Source organism: Macaca thibetana, chromosome 15 (assembly GCF_024542745.1).
Source record: "Macaca thibetana thibetana isolate TM-01 chromosome 15, ASM2454274v1, whole genome shotgun sequence".
Taxonomy (NCBI): Eukaryota; Metazoa; Chordata; class Mammalia; order Primates; family Cercopithecidae; genus Macaca; species Macaca thibetana.
In genome coordinates, this window is record NC_065592.1 from 109,859,167 (window position 1) to 109,875,859 (window position 16,693).

The 16,693-nt window shown below is 42.3% G+C and overlaps 1 protein-coding gene across 1 annotated transcript in view; it reads right to left on the bottom strand.

The window, feature by feature from the left end:
• AOPEP (aminopeptidase O (putative)) overlaps window positions 1-16,693 on the bottom strand; it is a 366,175-nt gene that overhangs the window by 121,426 nt on the left and 228,056 nt on the right. Inside the window, exons 8-10 of the mRNA XM_050760723.1 lie at window positions 11,739-11,841; window positions 11,022-11,129; window positions 150-193 (exon numbers count right to left, since the gene is read on the bottom strand). Coding sequence (XP_050616680.1) covers window positions 150-193; window positions 11,022-11,129; window positions 11,739-11,841 — 255 coding nt within the window. The remainder of the gene's footprint in view (window positions 1-149; window positions 194-11,021; window positions 11,130-11,738; window positions 11,842-16,693) is intronic.

The window sequence follows — 16,693 nt, forward strand, 5'->3', positions numbered from 1 at the left end:
GGCTGAGGACCCTGTACTCCCACTGGCAGAACGAGGTCCCTGCCGCTATTCCACAGAAACACTGAGCTTTCTAGGCTGTGACAAGCCAAGCAGTGGCAATGTCATTTTCAACATTAAAACCGGGCTCTTAATTCCTAAATGGTCCTTACCTTTTTTCTTCTGGGATGTTCTCCAGTAGCATTTGAAGGAAATCCTGGGATTAAAAAAACAAACCATTAAAGATGTCCATCAATAAATAACTCTGCCTGGAACCATGCCAGGGGCTGAGGACTCCCAGCTACGGGCAGCTCTCCTGCTAGAGAAGCGAGACCCATGCTGACTTAATAGACTAGAGACTCGATTTATTAATTTCCCAGGGTTTCAATCGAATCATCGAAAGAGATTTGTTTTGTGAAAACCAAGAACATGTTAAAAAGTGGACTGTTTGTTATTCTGACCTAATCCAACAGTCTATTCTGTTTTGTGTTTAGCCATTTTCAAAAGGCTGGCCATCAAGTGAAGCATTATCCCTCTCTACTGCCCCATCGCCTGCGATTCCTGAACCTTCCCTAGAGATGCCTGGACTCCTAGAGGCTGGGAACGAACTGCAACTCTCTTGCATTGCTCTACCAAATGGTAGAGATAAATACCGAGATGATAAATATGCCATCAAGGAACAAAGATGTCCACAACTCCAAGCATGGCTCACAAGCCCCTGCCTCCACCTGCAGCCTCTTCTCACGCCCTTGTACAAGTCCTTGGTTACCAGACATTTCAGATGTTTAGATGATAAGTTTTTTAGACCTAAAGGCATGGCTTACACACACACACACATTTTATTTTCCTTTACTATGGAAAATTTCAAGCACAATCAGAAGTAGACAAAACCTTCACATACCCACCAATGCCCAGCCCATCCCGCCCTATCCCCTTTCCCTCTTCCTTTGTTATTTAGAAGGAAGTCCCCAACATTACATAATTTCATCAATAAAGGTTTTAGTAAATATCTCTAAAAGATAAAGACTCTTAAAACATAACCACAAAACCATAAAGACCTAAAAAATTCAAATATGAAAATGTTCATTTATATTTAACTTGTACTGTGAGTACTGTGACCCCTTTTCCAGCCCATTTAATTCTGGAATCTTGATTTGTTCTTAACTAGGGCTATCAGATAAGAAGAGATGCCCAGTAAAATTGGGGGCATAATTACATTAAAAAATTATTTGCTATTTAACTGAAATTTGAATTGTACTGATTTTTCTGTTCTGTATGTTTATTTGCTAAGTGTGTAATCCTAGTGTCAACCTTTCCTCATCTGAAAATTTAATAAGATATACCTTGGATAAATACAGAACATGAAACAAACAAGAACAATATTTAACTTTCTTGGAACTTGATGATATTGAGTAACAAGTAAGATCTATACTTGAAGTTTTTCTTTTAATCAATAGAAAATAATCTTTTAAAATGGGTCTGCCCAAAGATGACAGACAAGAGTCACTCCAGACTAGGCCCTCCTGATAGAACCACGTCTGCAGATACAGACTCCACAAGACTCTGATGACACCCATTTAACTGCAGACTGAAGCCTCCCGATAGAACCACGTCTGTAGATACAGACGCCACAAGACTCTGATGACACCCATTTAACTGCAGACTGAAGCCTCCCGATAGAACCACGTCTGTAGATACAGACGCCACAAGACTCTGATGACACCCATTTAACTGCAGACTGAAGCCTCCCGATAGAACCACGTCTGTAGATACAGACGCCACAAGACTCTGATGACGCCCATCATCTGCGAGATGGAAGCAGTAGCACAGATCTTCGTGTTACAGAACAGACAGAATTACAGAGGAATGGAAATCTGCAACCCATTTGTATGACGAGGTGTTCTTCCTCTATCATCACATAGAAATATCGCTACACTAGTGAAGCTGGCGGTCCTGTTTCTACGTGTTCACGGGTGATCACAGTCTGTTTCTTCCAGAGACAAAGTCTCCCTATTAAGAGCATTAATGAAATATTTATTTCTTGCAATGTCTGTTCTTCTGAGACTTTGTTTATTGCTGTTTGACGTGAATTAACAATACAAACAGTAATAAAACTAATGTTTAAAAAAATGGACCACGCGAAGAAAATGGGAGTGGGGGGACAACCCCAAACTGATGGATGCCTCACAACTGAAGTCGTTCCTTGCACTTGCATATACAGAGAAAGTACCAAAGGAGACAAGAGCAGTATTTAGAACGCAAAGAAGTATTTTTGCTTGAGGTTCTTAGAGTTATCATTCTTATTATTTAAAAATTATTTTGCAAAAACATTTAGACATTTATCACAATCTAATATATTATTTTATAAATTTAATATCTTAATAGATAACTCTGTAGATTAATTTCTCTCTGGCTTGTGGATAGGATTTTTGATTCTTAAAAATCCAAGTCCTTGTAGGGGCCAGGTACAGCAGCTCACGCCTGCAATTCCAGCATTTTGGGAGACCCAGGTGAGCAGACCATGAGGTCAGGAGTTCGAGACCAGCCTGGCCAACGTAGTGAAACCCCATCTCTACTAAAAATACAAAAAATTAGCTGGGTGTGGTGGGTGCACCTGTAATACCAGCTACTTGGGAGGCTGAGGCAGGAGAATTGTGTGAACCCAGGAGGCGGAGGTTGCAGTGAGCTGAGATCGCGCCATTGCACTCCAGCCCAGGCAACAATGCGAGACTCCGTCTCGGAAAAAAAAAAAAAAAAAAAAAAAAAAAAAAAAAAAAATCCAAGGACTTGTAATGATAACTTTTTACTAATTTTACTTCATTATCTCCTTGTAGCCCATACTAATGTATCCTATATTTGCCTGGTAATTTATGCTCAATTATATGGGGGAAATTACATTAATTCAATGGCAACGGGGGGAATGTAATTGCATGAGAAGCAGGAAATTCAGAGTTAACCTTAATTCTGCCCTTTTGCATTTTCCAATCACAATCGGATCCTTCTGTACAGGACTGCAGAGCACAGGTATCCAGAATTGGGTGTTGAGTTCAGGGTAAGCGCAGGAGGCCCCGGGAACCCTGCTTCGTGTTGAAGGAAGATGGTTGTCCTGCTTCCAGTGGGCTGCGATCCTGGAGCACCTGACTCTTCCTACCTCAGAGCTCAGGCCTGTAGGCAACAGAGCCATGAGCTGCCAGCGCTGCTGGGGATGACAGGCCCAGGGCGTCTTGGGCATCTCTAAGACATGGGGCCTGCATTCCCACAGGCTATGGGAATGTCTTTCTACAGCGTTCGATATTCTTCTGTTCTGTGCTTCATCCCATTCAAGACAGCAGGTCTCATCCAAGCAGTCTCTGTACCATCTATCCATGGAATTAACCCACTGGCCCTTCTGACTCCTGCCATAGATTCCATCTTTAACCACAAAACACCAGTTTTCCTGTTTCTTTTCATAAATTGGCATATACCTCTAGAGTGGACTTATGACAGAAGCTTTTTCCACTTTCTACAGCACCAGAAAATAAAAAGAAAAATGTCTCTTATGATTATTCCTTCCTGCACCACCTCTTTTCGATTCTTTCATCTGTCTTCTTTCTTTCCTTCAGCGTATTGGCAGTTTTGTGAAAGCAACTTACAGATCCTATTCGAACAAGGAGGACATTTTTCACAGCTGATTCTAGAATCATTTGACAAAGTTAGCTAGCAACAAATAGTAGGGGCCCCAGTTTGTCACCTCTGCAGTAGGCCTGAAAACAAACTAAAACCAAAGCCTACCCCCACTCCCCAAAATCTATTGATAAAACAATAGAATTTTTTGAATCTATGAAGGGGATGAAATTCTATCTGGACCCTTGGCAATGGTTATAAGCCCACACTCCAGTCAGAAAATACATTCCTTCAGAATTTTTTTCATTTCCTACTCTCCTAATAATCTATATGCCAGTCAGGTCCGTCGCATACAGCTTATTTTGATTAACACCTAATAACACTAAATTAAGCACTACACATTTTTAAAAACTAACACTGATTTTGGCACATGGCTAATTTGGTAACTATTTTTTAGTCCTGGTGAAAGCATTCAACAGAAAGCAGGTACATGTAGATTCTACTGGATAAACCAACACCGGCTTGACTATTACATGGGGCTAGCAATTTCTGTCAAGTATTTTATGAGTAATTATCATGTTCATGGGGAAGGAGTGGGAGGTAGTAGAGGCAAAACAAAATATTGAAGGAAGGATAGGATTGGCAGGATAAGCACTGAGAAGAAATGAAATTGTCAGGAAGAAGTCATTGTTAACACTCAAGAGAGGGCTTTTGGGGGGGCTAGAAAGATGGTAATATTGGCCGGGCGCAGTGGCTTACGCCTGTAATCCCAGCACTTTGGGAAGCCAAGGCGGGCGGATCATGAAGTCAGGAGATCGAGACCATCCTGGCTAACACGGTGGAACCCCATCTCTACTAAAAAAATATAAAAAATTAGTCAGGCGTGGTGGCAGCACCTGTAGTCCCAGCTACTTGGGAGGCTGAGGCAGGAGAATGGCGGGAACCTGGGAGGCGGAGCTCGCAGTGAGCCGAGGTAGCACCACTGCACTCCAGTCTGGGTGACAGAGTGAGACTCCGTCTCAAAAAAAAAAAAAAACAAAAGAAAGATGATAATATTGAAATGCTGGACAGGGAGAGCATTTGGAAGGGAAAAGATTAAGATGTAAATTGGAAAAGGAAGAACTTTAGGGACTTCCAAGTAAAGAAACTGGACCATAGACCTTCATCATCAATAACTAACTAGCAATTTACACAAAAACACAAATCATTAAAGTAATTAAAAACTTAACCAGCAGCATTCAAACAAGGACAGCCTCATGGGATGAACTTCAAACAGACACAACTAAGAAAGAAATCTGAGATTCAAACGCAGCTTCTAACTCTCCCTCTGCACCGACCCCCAGCCTCATGCTTAGCAGTAGCAGCACTGATGAGCTGCACAGACCCTGCGAATTCTCACAAATAGCCACACATTTGGGGAAAAACGGGAATATCTTTATCTTTCTTCTTTGCCTGTGGAGGGGCTGGAAGTGTTTGCTGGCAAGAGACAAGCAAAACGTGGGGAATAAACAACTGAGGATGACTCTCTGGTGAGCTGCTCACGTTCTAGGGCTGTCACCTAAACTGCAGGAACAACATTAATTGAGGGGACACCTGCAGTGGGAAAAAGCTACACCCATGTTAGGTCACAAGAATCTTGGCAGGGGACATTTAACAAGTTTTCAAGAGCAGCCCAGCCAAATTTTCCCAACAAAGGCCGTATACAACTCCAGTGGAGCTTCTCTCCTCCTCCCCTCTATACATAACATCCAAGTTCCAAACTGTAGCTCAGAGGGAGAGAAAAACAGGCATAGGGTAAGTTGGAAAAGGAATCAAAGATAATGTTCCAATACATATGAGAATAAACGAAAGGTCAGGAGAGTGCTACCCAAGCTGAGAATGAGCAAAAAGAAACGTATGGCAACCATGCAAACTAACACAACAACAACTCACAGAGAGAGAGAAAGCAGCACGACACATAAAAGACAAGGAATCCCGCCTTGAAGAAAACGTAATCCAAGGAATAGAAGAAAATGCTCCATGAATACTTTACACTATAAAATAAATTAACAACTACAGAAAAAATAAGAACATAAATTTGGTAAAATGAAAGCTCAAAGATAAGTTGACAAAACAACAAAATGAGATGAACATAGCGATTTCATGGCAAAGGCAATACATTAAGGACCAGTACAGGAGCACTAATAAAATAGAAACAGCATGGAAAAGAACAGACATTAAGGAAAATAACACTAATAATAAAGGGGTTGCTTGGGATTAATACAGGTCATGAAGAAGAAAAAGATAAACACAACTGGAAAATAATAGGTATAGAGGACAAAGATGATATAACACAAGGATAACTGGTAACCTTGAAATCCAGAACCCTGCAAGGGGGAAAATGAATTCAAAAATACAATGAAGACATACTCATTGAAAGAAGAAAGAATAGAATTTAGGACTAAAATTAAAATGCACACTATTTTTCCAGGGGGAAAAAGGATAGAAAACCATAGACGTCAAGCCATTTCCTGATAAAATTTCTAAACTTCAAAGACAGGGAAAAAATTCTTCTGTCATTTAAGAGGTATAAAGGGGAAAAAGTAGATTGACTGCAAAAGTTTCCACAGCAGGATTCAATGCCAGAAAGCAGCTGAGCCATGTCTAAAAGTTTTGAGGGCAGGATAATATAACCCAAGAATATTATGTCCAGTCAGTTTATAATTCAAATATAAAGACAACAGGCAAGCATTCTTAGGCAGTAAGAACTCAGAAATCATAGAGCCTGTGAGTCTGCAACTTGAACACAAATTTGATAATGAAATTCAGCCAGCAAAGAGCTCAATCAAAATAAAATATTCATGAAAAAAAGGTAAAATAACTGGTGGTAAATACTGAAATCCTTTAACAAGCCAAGATTACACAACTGTGAAAATCATGGTCATAGTACATTTTGTAAATGAAGTAAACCTTAATATATAAAAATAATAATTAAGAAAAATTTAGAATTAAGGGGAAAGTAAAGTACATAACTATGTAATTCCTCATCTTTTTTTTTTTTCCTTTCCCTGAGACGGAGTCTTGTTCTGTCCCAGGTTGGAGTGCAATGGCATGATCTTGCCTCTCTGCAACCTCCACCTCCTGGGTTCAAGCTATTCTCCTGCCTCAGCCTCTTGAGTAGCTGGGATTACAGGCGCTTGCCACCACGCCCGGCTAATTTTTGTATTTTTCATAGAGACGGGGTTTCACCATGTTAGCCAGGCTGGTCTCGAACTCCTGACCTCATGATCTATCTGCTTCGGCCTCCCAAAATCCTAGGATTACAGGCATAAGCCATCGTGCCCGGCCAATTCCTCATCTTTTACAGTAGTGAATAAACTGATGTTTTCTAAAAATGATATAAGTAAAGGGAAAAAATAATTTCAACCTCCTAATTCTTTTATAATTATGTTTCTTAACCATAGAAAATTCTTTTAGAAAATAATCTTTCTTACATTTATCTTAAGTTTGGGAAGTTATCTCTACTTTAGTTGCTTTTTCATTCATTAAATTCAAGTAAGAGAAAATTTAAAACATTTCATTAAAACGCACATATAATGTATTCCTATTTTTATAAAATTATTTCTGTCCAGTGACATCAATGTCTGTATACATGCATATACCATATATACATATATACACACATACATGTATATACATCATGTATAACATATAAACATTGAGGGATAAATAGTATGATTTCTGGAATGTCATTCACACAATATTAATTATAGGTATTTCTGGGTGGTGGGATTTTGAGTAATGTTTCACATTCTTTGTATTTTTCTGCATTGCTTATAATTTTTTATAATGAGTATATGCCAGTTGGAAAAGCAATAATTTCCAAACTTAATACAAAGCTACAGTAATCAAGACAATATGATACTAGCACAAGAATAGAAATAATGATTAATGGAATCAAATTGGGAGTCTAGAAGTAAATGCTTACATTAATGGTCAACTAATTTTTGCAAGGGTACAAGGCAATTCAATGGAGGGAAAGAACAGTCTTTTTAACAAATGGTTTATGGGACAACTGGATATTCGCATGCAAAAAAAAGGAGTTGGACTGTAATCCTCACAACATATATAAAAATTAATTCATCAAGCCTGTAATCCCAGCATTTTGGGAGGCCGAGGCGGGCGGATCACGAGGTCAGGAGATCGAGACCATCTTGGCTAACACGGTGAAACCCCGTCTCTACTAAAAATATAAAAAACTAGCCGGGCGTGGTGGCGGCGCCTGTAGTCCCAGCTACTCGGGAGGCTGAGGCAGGAGAACAGCGTGAATCCAGGAGGCGAGCCGAGATCGCGCCACTCACTCCAGCCTAGGTGACAAAGCGAGACTCTGTCTCAAAATAAATAAATAAATAAATAAATAAATAATTCAAAACAGATCAGAAAACTAAATATAAGAGCTAATGCAATAAAACTCTTAGAAAAAAAACATAGGAATGAATCTTTGTGACCTTTAATTAAGCCAGTTTCTTAGTTATGACACTTAAAGCACAATAAACCAAAGAGAAAACAGATACATTGGACTCATCAAAATTAAAAACTTTTGTGCTATAAAGGACACCATCAAGAGAGGAAAAACACAAAACATAAAATAAAACAAAATATCTGAAAATCGTATCTCTGATAAGGGACTTACATCCAAAATAAATGAAGTCCTCTGAAAACTCAAGAACAAGAGACAAATAATCAAAATTTTAAAATCAGCAAATAATCTGAACAAACATTTCTCCAAAGAAGAAATGGCCCATAAGCACATAAAAAATGCTCAAAATCATTAGCCATCACAGAATGCAACTCAAAACCATCATGAGCTATAATTTCACACCCACTCGGATGGCAATAATAAAAAAATCCAGAGGGCATTAGGTGTTGGCAAGTGTGTGAAGAAACTGGAAGCCTTGTGCATTTCTGGTGGGAATGTAAAATGGCCCAGTCAGTATGGAAACAGTATGGCAATTCTTCAAAAAGCTAAACATAGAATTATTGTATAAGCCAGCAATCCACTTCTGGGAATATACTGAAAATAACTGAAAGCAGGGACTTGAACAGATATTTTATACACTAATGGTCATAGCAGCATTATGCACAATGGCCAAAAGATGAAAAAAATGCAAATGTTCATGAAGGAATTAACGGGTGAACAAAATGTGGTATATGCATGCAATGGAGCATTCAGCTTTAAGAAGGGAAGAAGTTCTGGTACATGTGCAACCTGGTGACCCCTGAAGACACTGTGCTAAGTGAAGTCAGCCACACACAAAAGCACAGATATTGTGTGGTTCCACTTACATGAGGTACCTAGAGGAGTCAAACTCAGACAGACAGAAAGTAGAATGGCGGTTGCCGGGGCTGGGGAAGGAAAGAATGGACGGCTATCATGATGAAATATTAATAGTACGGGAGATGGACGGTGGTAATGATTGCACAAAAATATGAATGTACTTAATGCCACTGAACTGTGAACTTAAAAATGGCTAAAATGGTAAATTTTGTTTTGTATATTTTATCACAATTAAATGAAAATTAAAATAAAAAAAGGAAGTACTGATACATGCTACATGAACCTTGAAAACATTATGTTAAGAAGGCCAGGCACAAAAGGTCAAAGCATATGATTATTTTATGTGAAATGTCCAGAACAGGCCAATCCATAGAGAGAGAAAGCAGATTAGTGGTTATGTAGGGCTAGGGGAGTAGAAATGGGGAAATGACAGCTAATGATTTCTTCTGGGTTTGGTGAATATGTACTAAAATTAGATAATGATGATGGTTGAACAGTCTTGTGAACATACCAAAGACTACTGACTTGTAGACTTTCAAAGGGTTAACTTTATGGTATGTGAATTTTATCTCAATAAAGTTGCTATGAAGAAACAATGAAGTTGTTCAAAACAGATAAACAGGCTGGGTCTGGTGGCTCACGCCTGTAATCCCAGGACTTTGTGAGGCCAAGGTGGGCAGATCACCTGAGTTCAGGAGTTCGAGACCAGCCTGGCCAACATGCTGAAACCCCATCTCTACTAGAAACACAAAAATTAGCTGGGCGTGGTGGCACGTGCCTGTAATCCCAGCTACTCGGGAGGCTGAGGCGGGAGAATCGCTTGAATCCAGGAGGTGGAGGTTGCGGTGAGCTGAGATCACACCGCTGCACTCCAGCCTGGGCGACAGAGTGAGACTCTGTCTTCAACAACACCAACCAACAAAAAAGAGAGAAGCAAATGAAGAACTGAACGGTTTGGTTCAGAGAGCAGTAAGAGTTCCATGGGAAGTGAAAATCAAAACCTCCAAAGCCAAGGTAAATACAACGCACGTATTTGACACTGCAGCCTCTTGGTGAGAAGTGGCTTCAAGCAGCAGGAATTTGTACTAATCTGTCAACCAAGCACGTAAGACTTTGAACCAGTTTTCGAATTGCCTTTCCAAATACATGCTTGGGAGGATTTTCCCCACACCCAATACAAGAATAAAAAGAACACAGAGGAACAGCCGTCGGTCTTGCTACGCTCATGTGATTCTTCCACCTGTGTTCAGATTACACGTGCACATCCTTTACATCTAACCTTGCAGATAACGGGACTCGCAGCTGTATATGAGCACAATGATCAAACATGAAAAAGCTCCACTAGTCCAACCTATGCTGAGGATGCATCGCCTATTTTCTACTAGTTATGAGCATCGTTTTTCAGAGCCTGCCACTCCTTGTTAACTTCCTTGCTACGTGCTGCTTGGCCCCAAACCCAGATGAGCTGACAGGGTCTCTCTCTGATAGTTTTGTGGCCAGGCTGTCTGCATATTTCAGTGTATCTTGTTATTAATCTATTGATCAGATATTTATGGAGTACCTACTGTGTGCCAATCACGTGCTAAGTACTGGTGAAATAGAATGGTCTGGCCTTGTTGGGCATATACGTAGAGTGGAGGAGAGAGAAAAGAAACAAATAGCCCCCTAATGAAAATATCATTACAGACAATGGCGATGACAATGAGGGCTATGGAAAGGCAAAGGGGTGGCACGCATGGGCCTGGATGCAGATCTGTTTAGCCGGCTGACTTGGAGGCTGTGGCATTCAAACTGAAACTAGAAGGTAAGAAGGTGGCAATCTTCCAAAGGTAAGTCCAGGTAAAGGGGACGGCAGGATTGTTTCATGTTTGTGTTTAAGGTCACTTAAACTATCCACATCACTGTGTACGAGACAGCTTTGGGTTACGGTTTATTTCAAAACTACAGAGAGATCACCCTCCCTAAAGCAACCACTTTCTTTGTGTCCATTTCATTAACTTCCTATTTTTCCCACTGCATTAAGTGGGAAATCTTTTCCCTACTCTTTAATACTGGCATAATCTAATCTTCACGTGCCATACCCCTCCAATCATGCATCACGGACTCATGAGGATCCACAAATTACCTGGGAAAGGATCAGCTGTCCATGAAATGCGTGCACAAATTTTCTTAAAAATGAAAAATAGGTTTCATCTCCAAGTCTTTCGGCAAGAAACCGAAGAAGGAAGTAGCCCTGGAAGAAAGAAAGAAGAGACAGAAAAAGAGGCCTGCCATGAGTTCGTAAAAAATATGGTTACATAGTCAGCCCTACCCAACCCACAGTCACTTGTGCATCTAGAATGTGCTGTCCTACCCGTCCCTGGCTGCCCTTTCCATTTTCACCAGGAAGGCTTGGCTTGGAAATTAATTAGCTCTCAACTCCTTTGTTAATGTTGTCATCATTTCCGCTTGGACTTGGTTCACATGAAGCCTCGTTGTCCAACGCAGACGAAAAGAGAAGAGAGACCCGGCTCTTCTCTACTCCAGCTACCAGGAAAGGCCTTTACAACAAAAAACACTTTCTTCTCACCCATGGCTTTCAGCTGGAACCTGAGAGCAATGTGAGAGTTCTGCTCCTCAGGCAGGGAGAACAGAGGTACAGGGCAGGGAATATTTCAGCCTTTTTTCATTCAGTCTTCCCTAACACGGTCTCCTTTTGGGGGCATGAAGTGCTTTAATTACTGAACCCTCAGATATCATTACAGTATTTTCGCCTCGGTCATGTCACTCATCATTATTGTTTAACTGGATAGCCTGAACAGCGCTGCACCACAACTGGCTTCTGCAACTGAGAGGTGCTTACCTTTAAATAATGCACCTGCATGAAGATCTTCTCCGGATTGAGTCCATGCTTGATAACAGATGCTCCTGAGTCACTTGTGTGGCCAGTTTTGTCTTTATTGGGTCTAAAATGATTCAGTAACAGTTTATTTAAGTATAGCACATTCTTAAGTAATCAGGCCATAAGAGCATCTTATTTCTTATTTTCAGAGTTGCTCAATATCATCCTGATACTATTCAATAGTACCAGGTATAATTTAGAACAGTTTGTATGACATACTCATCTACTGAATAAGGAGGGATTGATATTTGGGTTGGGAACCTGAAGTTGGCTACTGACAAATATTTTACAACAATGTATCCAAAATTAAAGCCTGCCAGACCCTCAAGGGATCTCAGCTCCACTGTGAATTATCCAAGAACAGACACCCTTTTCTGATGACAGACAGGGAAATGCAATGGAAAATGAAGCTTTACTTGGGAAAGTAAAGAACTTATATCTCCTTCAAAAAATTGTGAAAGCCTCAATGTTATCCACTTCTCTGGATTTGCATTTGTTAATTAAGTCTCCTTTAATAAATATTTGTACTTTCCACCCATATTAGAATTACAAAAACAAACAGGTCACAGAAGCTCATGTTTTTAGAACAGGTGGGGACATTAATAATCACATACTTCAACTTCCTCATTTCACACGAGGTAAACTGAGGCACACAGACGTTAGGTCTACACTAAGTTTGTCCAACCCATAGCCCACGCGTGGGCCACATGTCGCCCAAGACGATTTTGAACGCAGCCCAACACAAATTCATAAACTTCTGAAAACATTACGAGATTTTTTTGCGATTTTTTTTCTTAGCTTATCAGCTGTCATTAGTGTTAGTGTATTTTATATGTGGCCCGAGACAATTCTTCCTCTTCCATTGTGGCCCAGGGAAGCCAAAAGATTGGACTGGACAGTCACGGTCCACTCAAAGTCTTATGCCTTTTTTTTTTTATTTCGAGTCAGGGTTTCACTCCCATCAACCAGGCTGGAGTGCAATGGTGCGATCTTGGCTCACTGCAACCTCTGCCTCTTGAGCTCAAATGATCCTCCTGCTTCAACCTCCCAAGTATCTGGGATTACAGGAGCCCGCCACCGTACCCAGCTAATTTTTATATTTTTTGTAGAGATGGGGTTTCGCCATGTTGGCCAGGCTGGTCTCGAACTCCTGAGCTCAAGCCACGCGTCCACCTCAGCCTCCCAAAGTGCTGGGATTACAGGCGTGAGCCACCACGCCCAGCCTTATGCCTTGTTTTGATTTGTAGTGACATTAGGACTGAAACCAGTGACTCCTTATTATCCGTGAAGATCTTTTCCACTAGGCTCTATGGCTTTAACATTTTAAATATGTTAAATAAAATGTCACAGATCCTTTGAGCCATCTAGCAAAGATGTGTGCAGTGTTACAGTACAGCTTCAACAGCTAACTAAAATCAGAATAAGTGAGGAGGTATGTACAGCTTTCGGATGTTCTACAACCGGCCACTCACTGGATCCACACTGAGGAGCACTGTGTGGAGGCGAATGAAGGCAAGGAACCACAAGAGGGTTGGTGCATTGGAAAAGCAAGGGGTTATTTTAAAAGGTAGCGTGGTGGTGCGGAAGGTACGCGGCCTTTGGAATATGAGACCTAGTTTAGACTAGCAGCCTTCCTTCTTCCTACCCGTTACTTACTAACCTTCATTTACTCACGTGCGAAATGGGAATAATCCTACCCACCTTCCCAGATCCTGCGGAGAATAATTGAAATAATACATTGCAAAGCCCCTAACAAGGGCCGGGGACACAGAAATTACCTACTAAACTTAACAAACTATTCCATTTGAGCACACAGGATCCCTGATTAGGTCTTAGCTGAATATTCTGGGACATTATCCCGGCAGACACAAGGCAGAGTCAGCAGATACCTAAAGGAAAGATGATGATGGAAACCATCAGAGCTAACTGCATACTTTCCATTTTTCTACTTGATCCCTGACTTACCTACATGCCCACACTTGTAAGAATAACTAATCCATTTCATCTTCATTTAAGACTCCCCTGAAAAGAATCAGCTTTTTTCACTGCTCTCAGGTTTGTCCTGCCATGCCGTGTTTCTGTAAGAAAGCCACACTAGCCTTGATAAGGAAAGCCCATCACCCCGTCTGGGGGAGGAAGACTCCCCAGGCGTCAGGGTGGACTCAGAGGAGGCTGCCCGGCCCCAGCACAGCAGAGCTGCCGCGAGTCTCTTTTGCCCTTGAGCCCTCAATTGACGCTGCTCGAAGGGCAGGAACGCAGAAGAATGATGTAAATCTCTGCTAGAAGGCTGGCTTCCAGGCTCCAGTTCCCAACGACGCCTTCAGTTGCTGTTTTTTCCTTTGCCTAAAAATGTCCTTCCCGAAAGCATCCCTCTCTCTCTTCCTCCATCCTCTCCAAATGAAGACGTGCTCAAGAAAATTCTTCCTGCTGACAGCATTGAAAGCCAACATACAAGTCCCCAAGAGATTCCTCTGGTAGCAGCTTGGTGTGGAGAGGGCAGTGCACAGGCAAGCTCTGCAAGCAATCAGAGGGGCTGGTTTCCAGGAGGAAGAGACACTCCGTGAACGGAAACAGGAAACCTCCACCTCTGTGCTACTCTGGCTCTCACAACGCCATGAATACCAGGTCTGGGTAGAGGGACAGAGTTCAGGAGACAGCAGATGAGCCACAGCCACACGCAGGGACACAGACGGCTCTCTCAGGTCAGTCAAAGGAGGCAGGCCCACGAAGCGTACATACAAACATACAAGTCCATGTCAATGGAATCCAAGAACAGTCAAAACTGACCTTTGGGGACAGAGATCAGAATAACGGTCACCTTGGGAGAGAGTACTGACAGAGAGCAGAGAAATGGGAAGGTTTCTGAGATGCTGGGAACATTCTATAGATTGATCTGAATGTATTTTCATGGGGATAAATCATAAAAATCCTTTGAGGCATCTAGCAAAGACTTGTGCACTTTAATGCATTATGTTACGCTTCATTTAAAAACTGAAGAGATGCACGTACAGCACACACTTGTGAGCAGGAAAGGCAGACAGTCTAGCTGCTCATGTGCCGCGAGCACATGCCTAGGATGAACTAGGCCCAATGCACCTAAGGACCAATGAAAAAAAATTTTTTAAGTGACAGTGTGAGGCAGGAAGGACTGCGGCAAATCCAAGTGATCGGTCTCCCATTCTCATTTGCCTTCTTCCTTGCCACTTGTATGACTGAATCTGAAAAGCTAATGCTCATTTTCTATTTTTTTAATTCTTTTTTTAATTATTATACTTTAAGTTCTAGGGTACATGTGCACAACGTGCAGCTTTGGCATACGTGTGCCCTGTTGGTGTGCTGCACCCATTAACTAGTCATTTACATTAGCTCATTTTCTAAGTGGCCCTGCAGCTGTGGACAGCCAGGGCACTTAGTCCAGGCCAAAGAGACAAAAGCAGATGCCTGCTGGGACTGCGTGTGGGCTGGGGTTCTGGGAAAGCTTTTGCTTTCCTTAGGAAGGGGGAAACTGTAACTGCTACCACACCTCTTCCCCACAGGCATGGCGGATGGGGCTGGGACGGCAACCATGAGGCAGCAAACCAGCACTCTGTGGAGAGCAGCATGGACTGAAGGAAGCCAAACAGCCTTTAATGGCATCGTTCTGCTCCTGGCCAGCCTGGGGCTGCCTGCCTTCTGACTTTTTATTGTGTATGAAAGATAACTACCATTTGTTTAAGTCAACCATTGCTTTATTGCTGCGATAACTGTAGCCAGATTTGTTTCTAACTGGACTAGTGCTAACAGCTAGCTATCCTCTGTGCCAGGTACTCTGCCAAGCTCTTCTTATTATGCATCACACCCTCTTCCCTCATAAGATCCTGATGAAACCAGATCCTGATTATACTCATTTAAAAGCTAAAGAAAGTGAGTCCTAGAGAAGACCACAAAACTGGTTAGTGGCAGAGTCGCGGCAAGAACCCAGGTCCACAGAACGCTGAAGTGCTTGCTACACTCTGGGGCCTCCCCAAGGTCCAGGTCCCCATCTTGGCTGCGCCAAGTACTAACTGGAGAACCTCAGACAAACGGCTCACCCCACCTGTGAAGTCTGCAGTGAGGCTCAGGTCCTGTGGAAGCATTCCATAAATCAAAAGTGTTCAGTGTCTCTTAGACATTACACTCTGGTGTTTATTTCTTTGGCTGGAATACATGGAATGTGAGAGATCAAGTTACCAAGGTCGTCTGGGCTCAGATGCCCTTGGTTTCTGTTGTACCTGGCACCAAAGGCAACAACTGAGATTGACGTGCCCTTTCCCGTCCCCACGCCTTCCTTTTCCACCGCAACCACAGAGGCGATGTGGATATTTAAAGAGCGGGCAGGTGGCAGTGATATTTGATATATAATGATTTGATTTGGAATCGGGCCTCCTGAAGAAAGGTCCAATCCTGCAGCATAACCCCAAGGGTGGGATTTGGGAAAATGCCTCTGAACAGTTCTCTAGCATGTCGGCTGGGTCTGAACACCCCCCCCCGCCCCCCCGCTGCTCTGCCCCCGCCCGGACGGGCCACCCAGCAGTACTCTCTTCCTCTCACGCTCCCGGCAGTCAGCATGAGCGTTACCAGAGTCTTCATCTATAAACTTTCTGCTGCCAGGCCTGAGCCAGGGACTAAGCACACCAGAAACGAGACAGAAGGGAATTAATGAGCATTTCAACATCTCAGTGTCTCTGTGAGTCGCAGCTGCCCCACCAGGTTTGACAGCTTTGAGAACAGGGCCTCACTCACCCTGCAACAATGGAGCAAGTGAAATCTGACCCTTGGGTAGAGACTGGCCTGACAGTGTACATGTGAGCCCCAGATGCACAGGTGAGACCCGCAGGGGAAGCAGCAGGACACACTGGGTGAGGGCTTGGACCCAAGTCTCTCCACTGCCATATGAC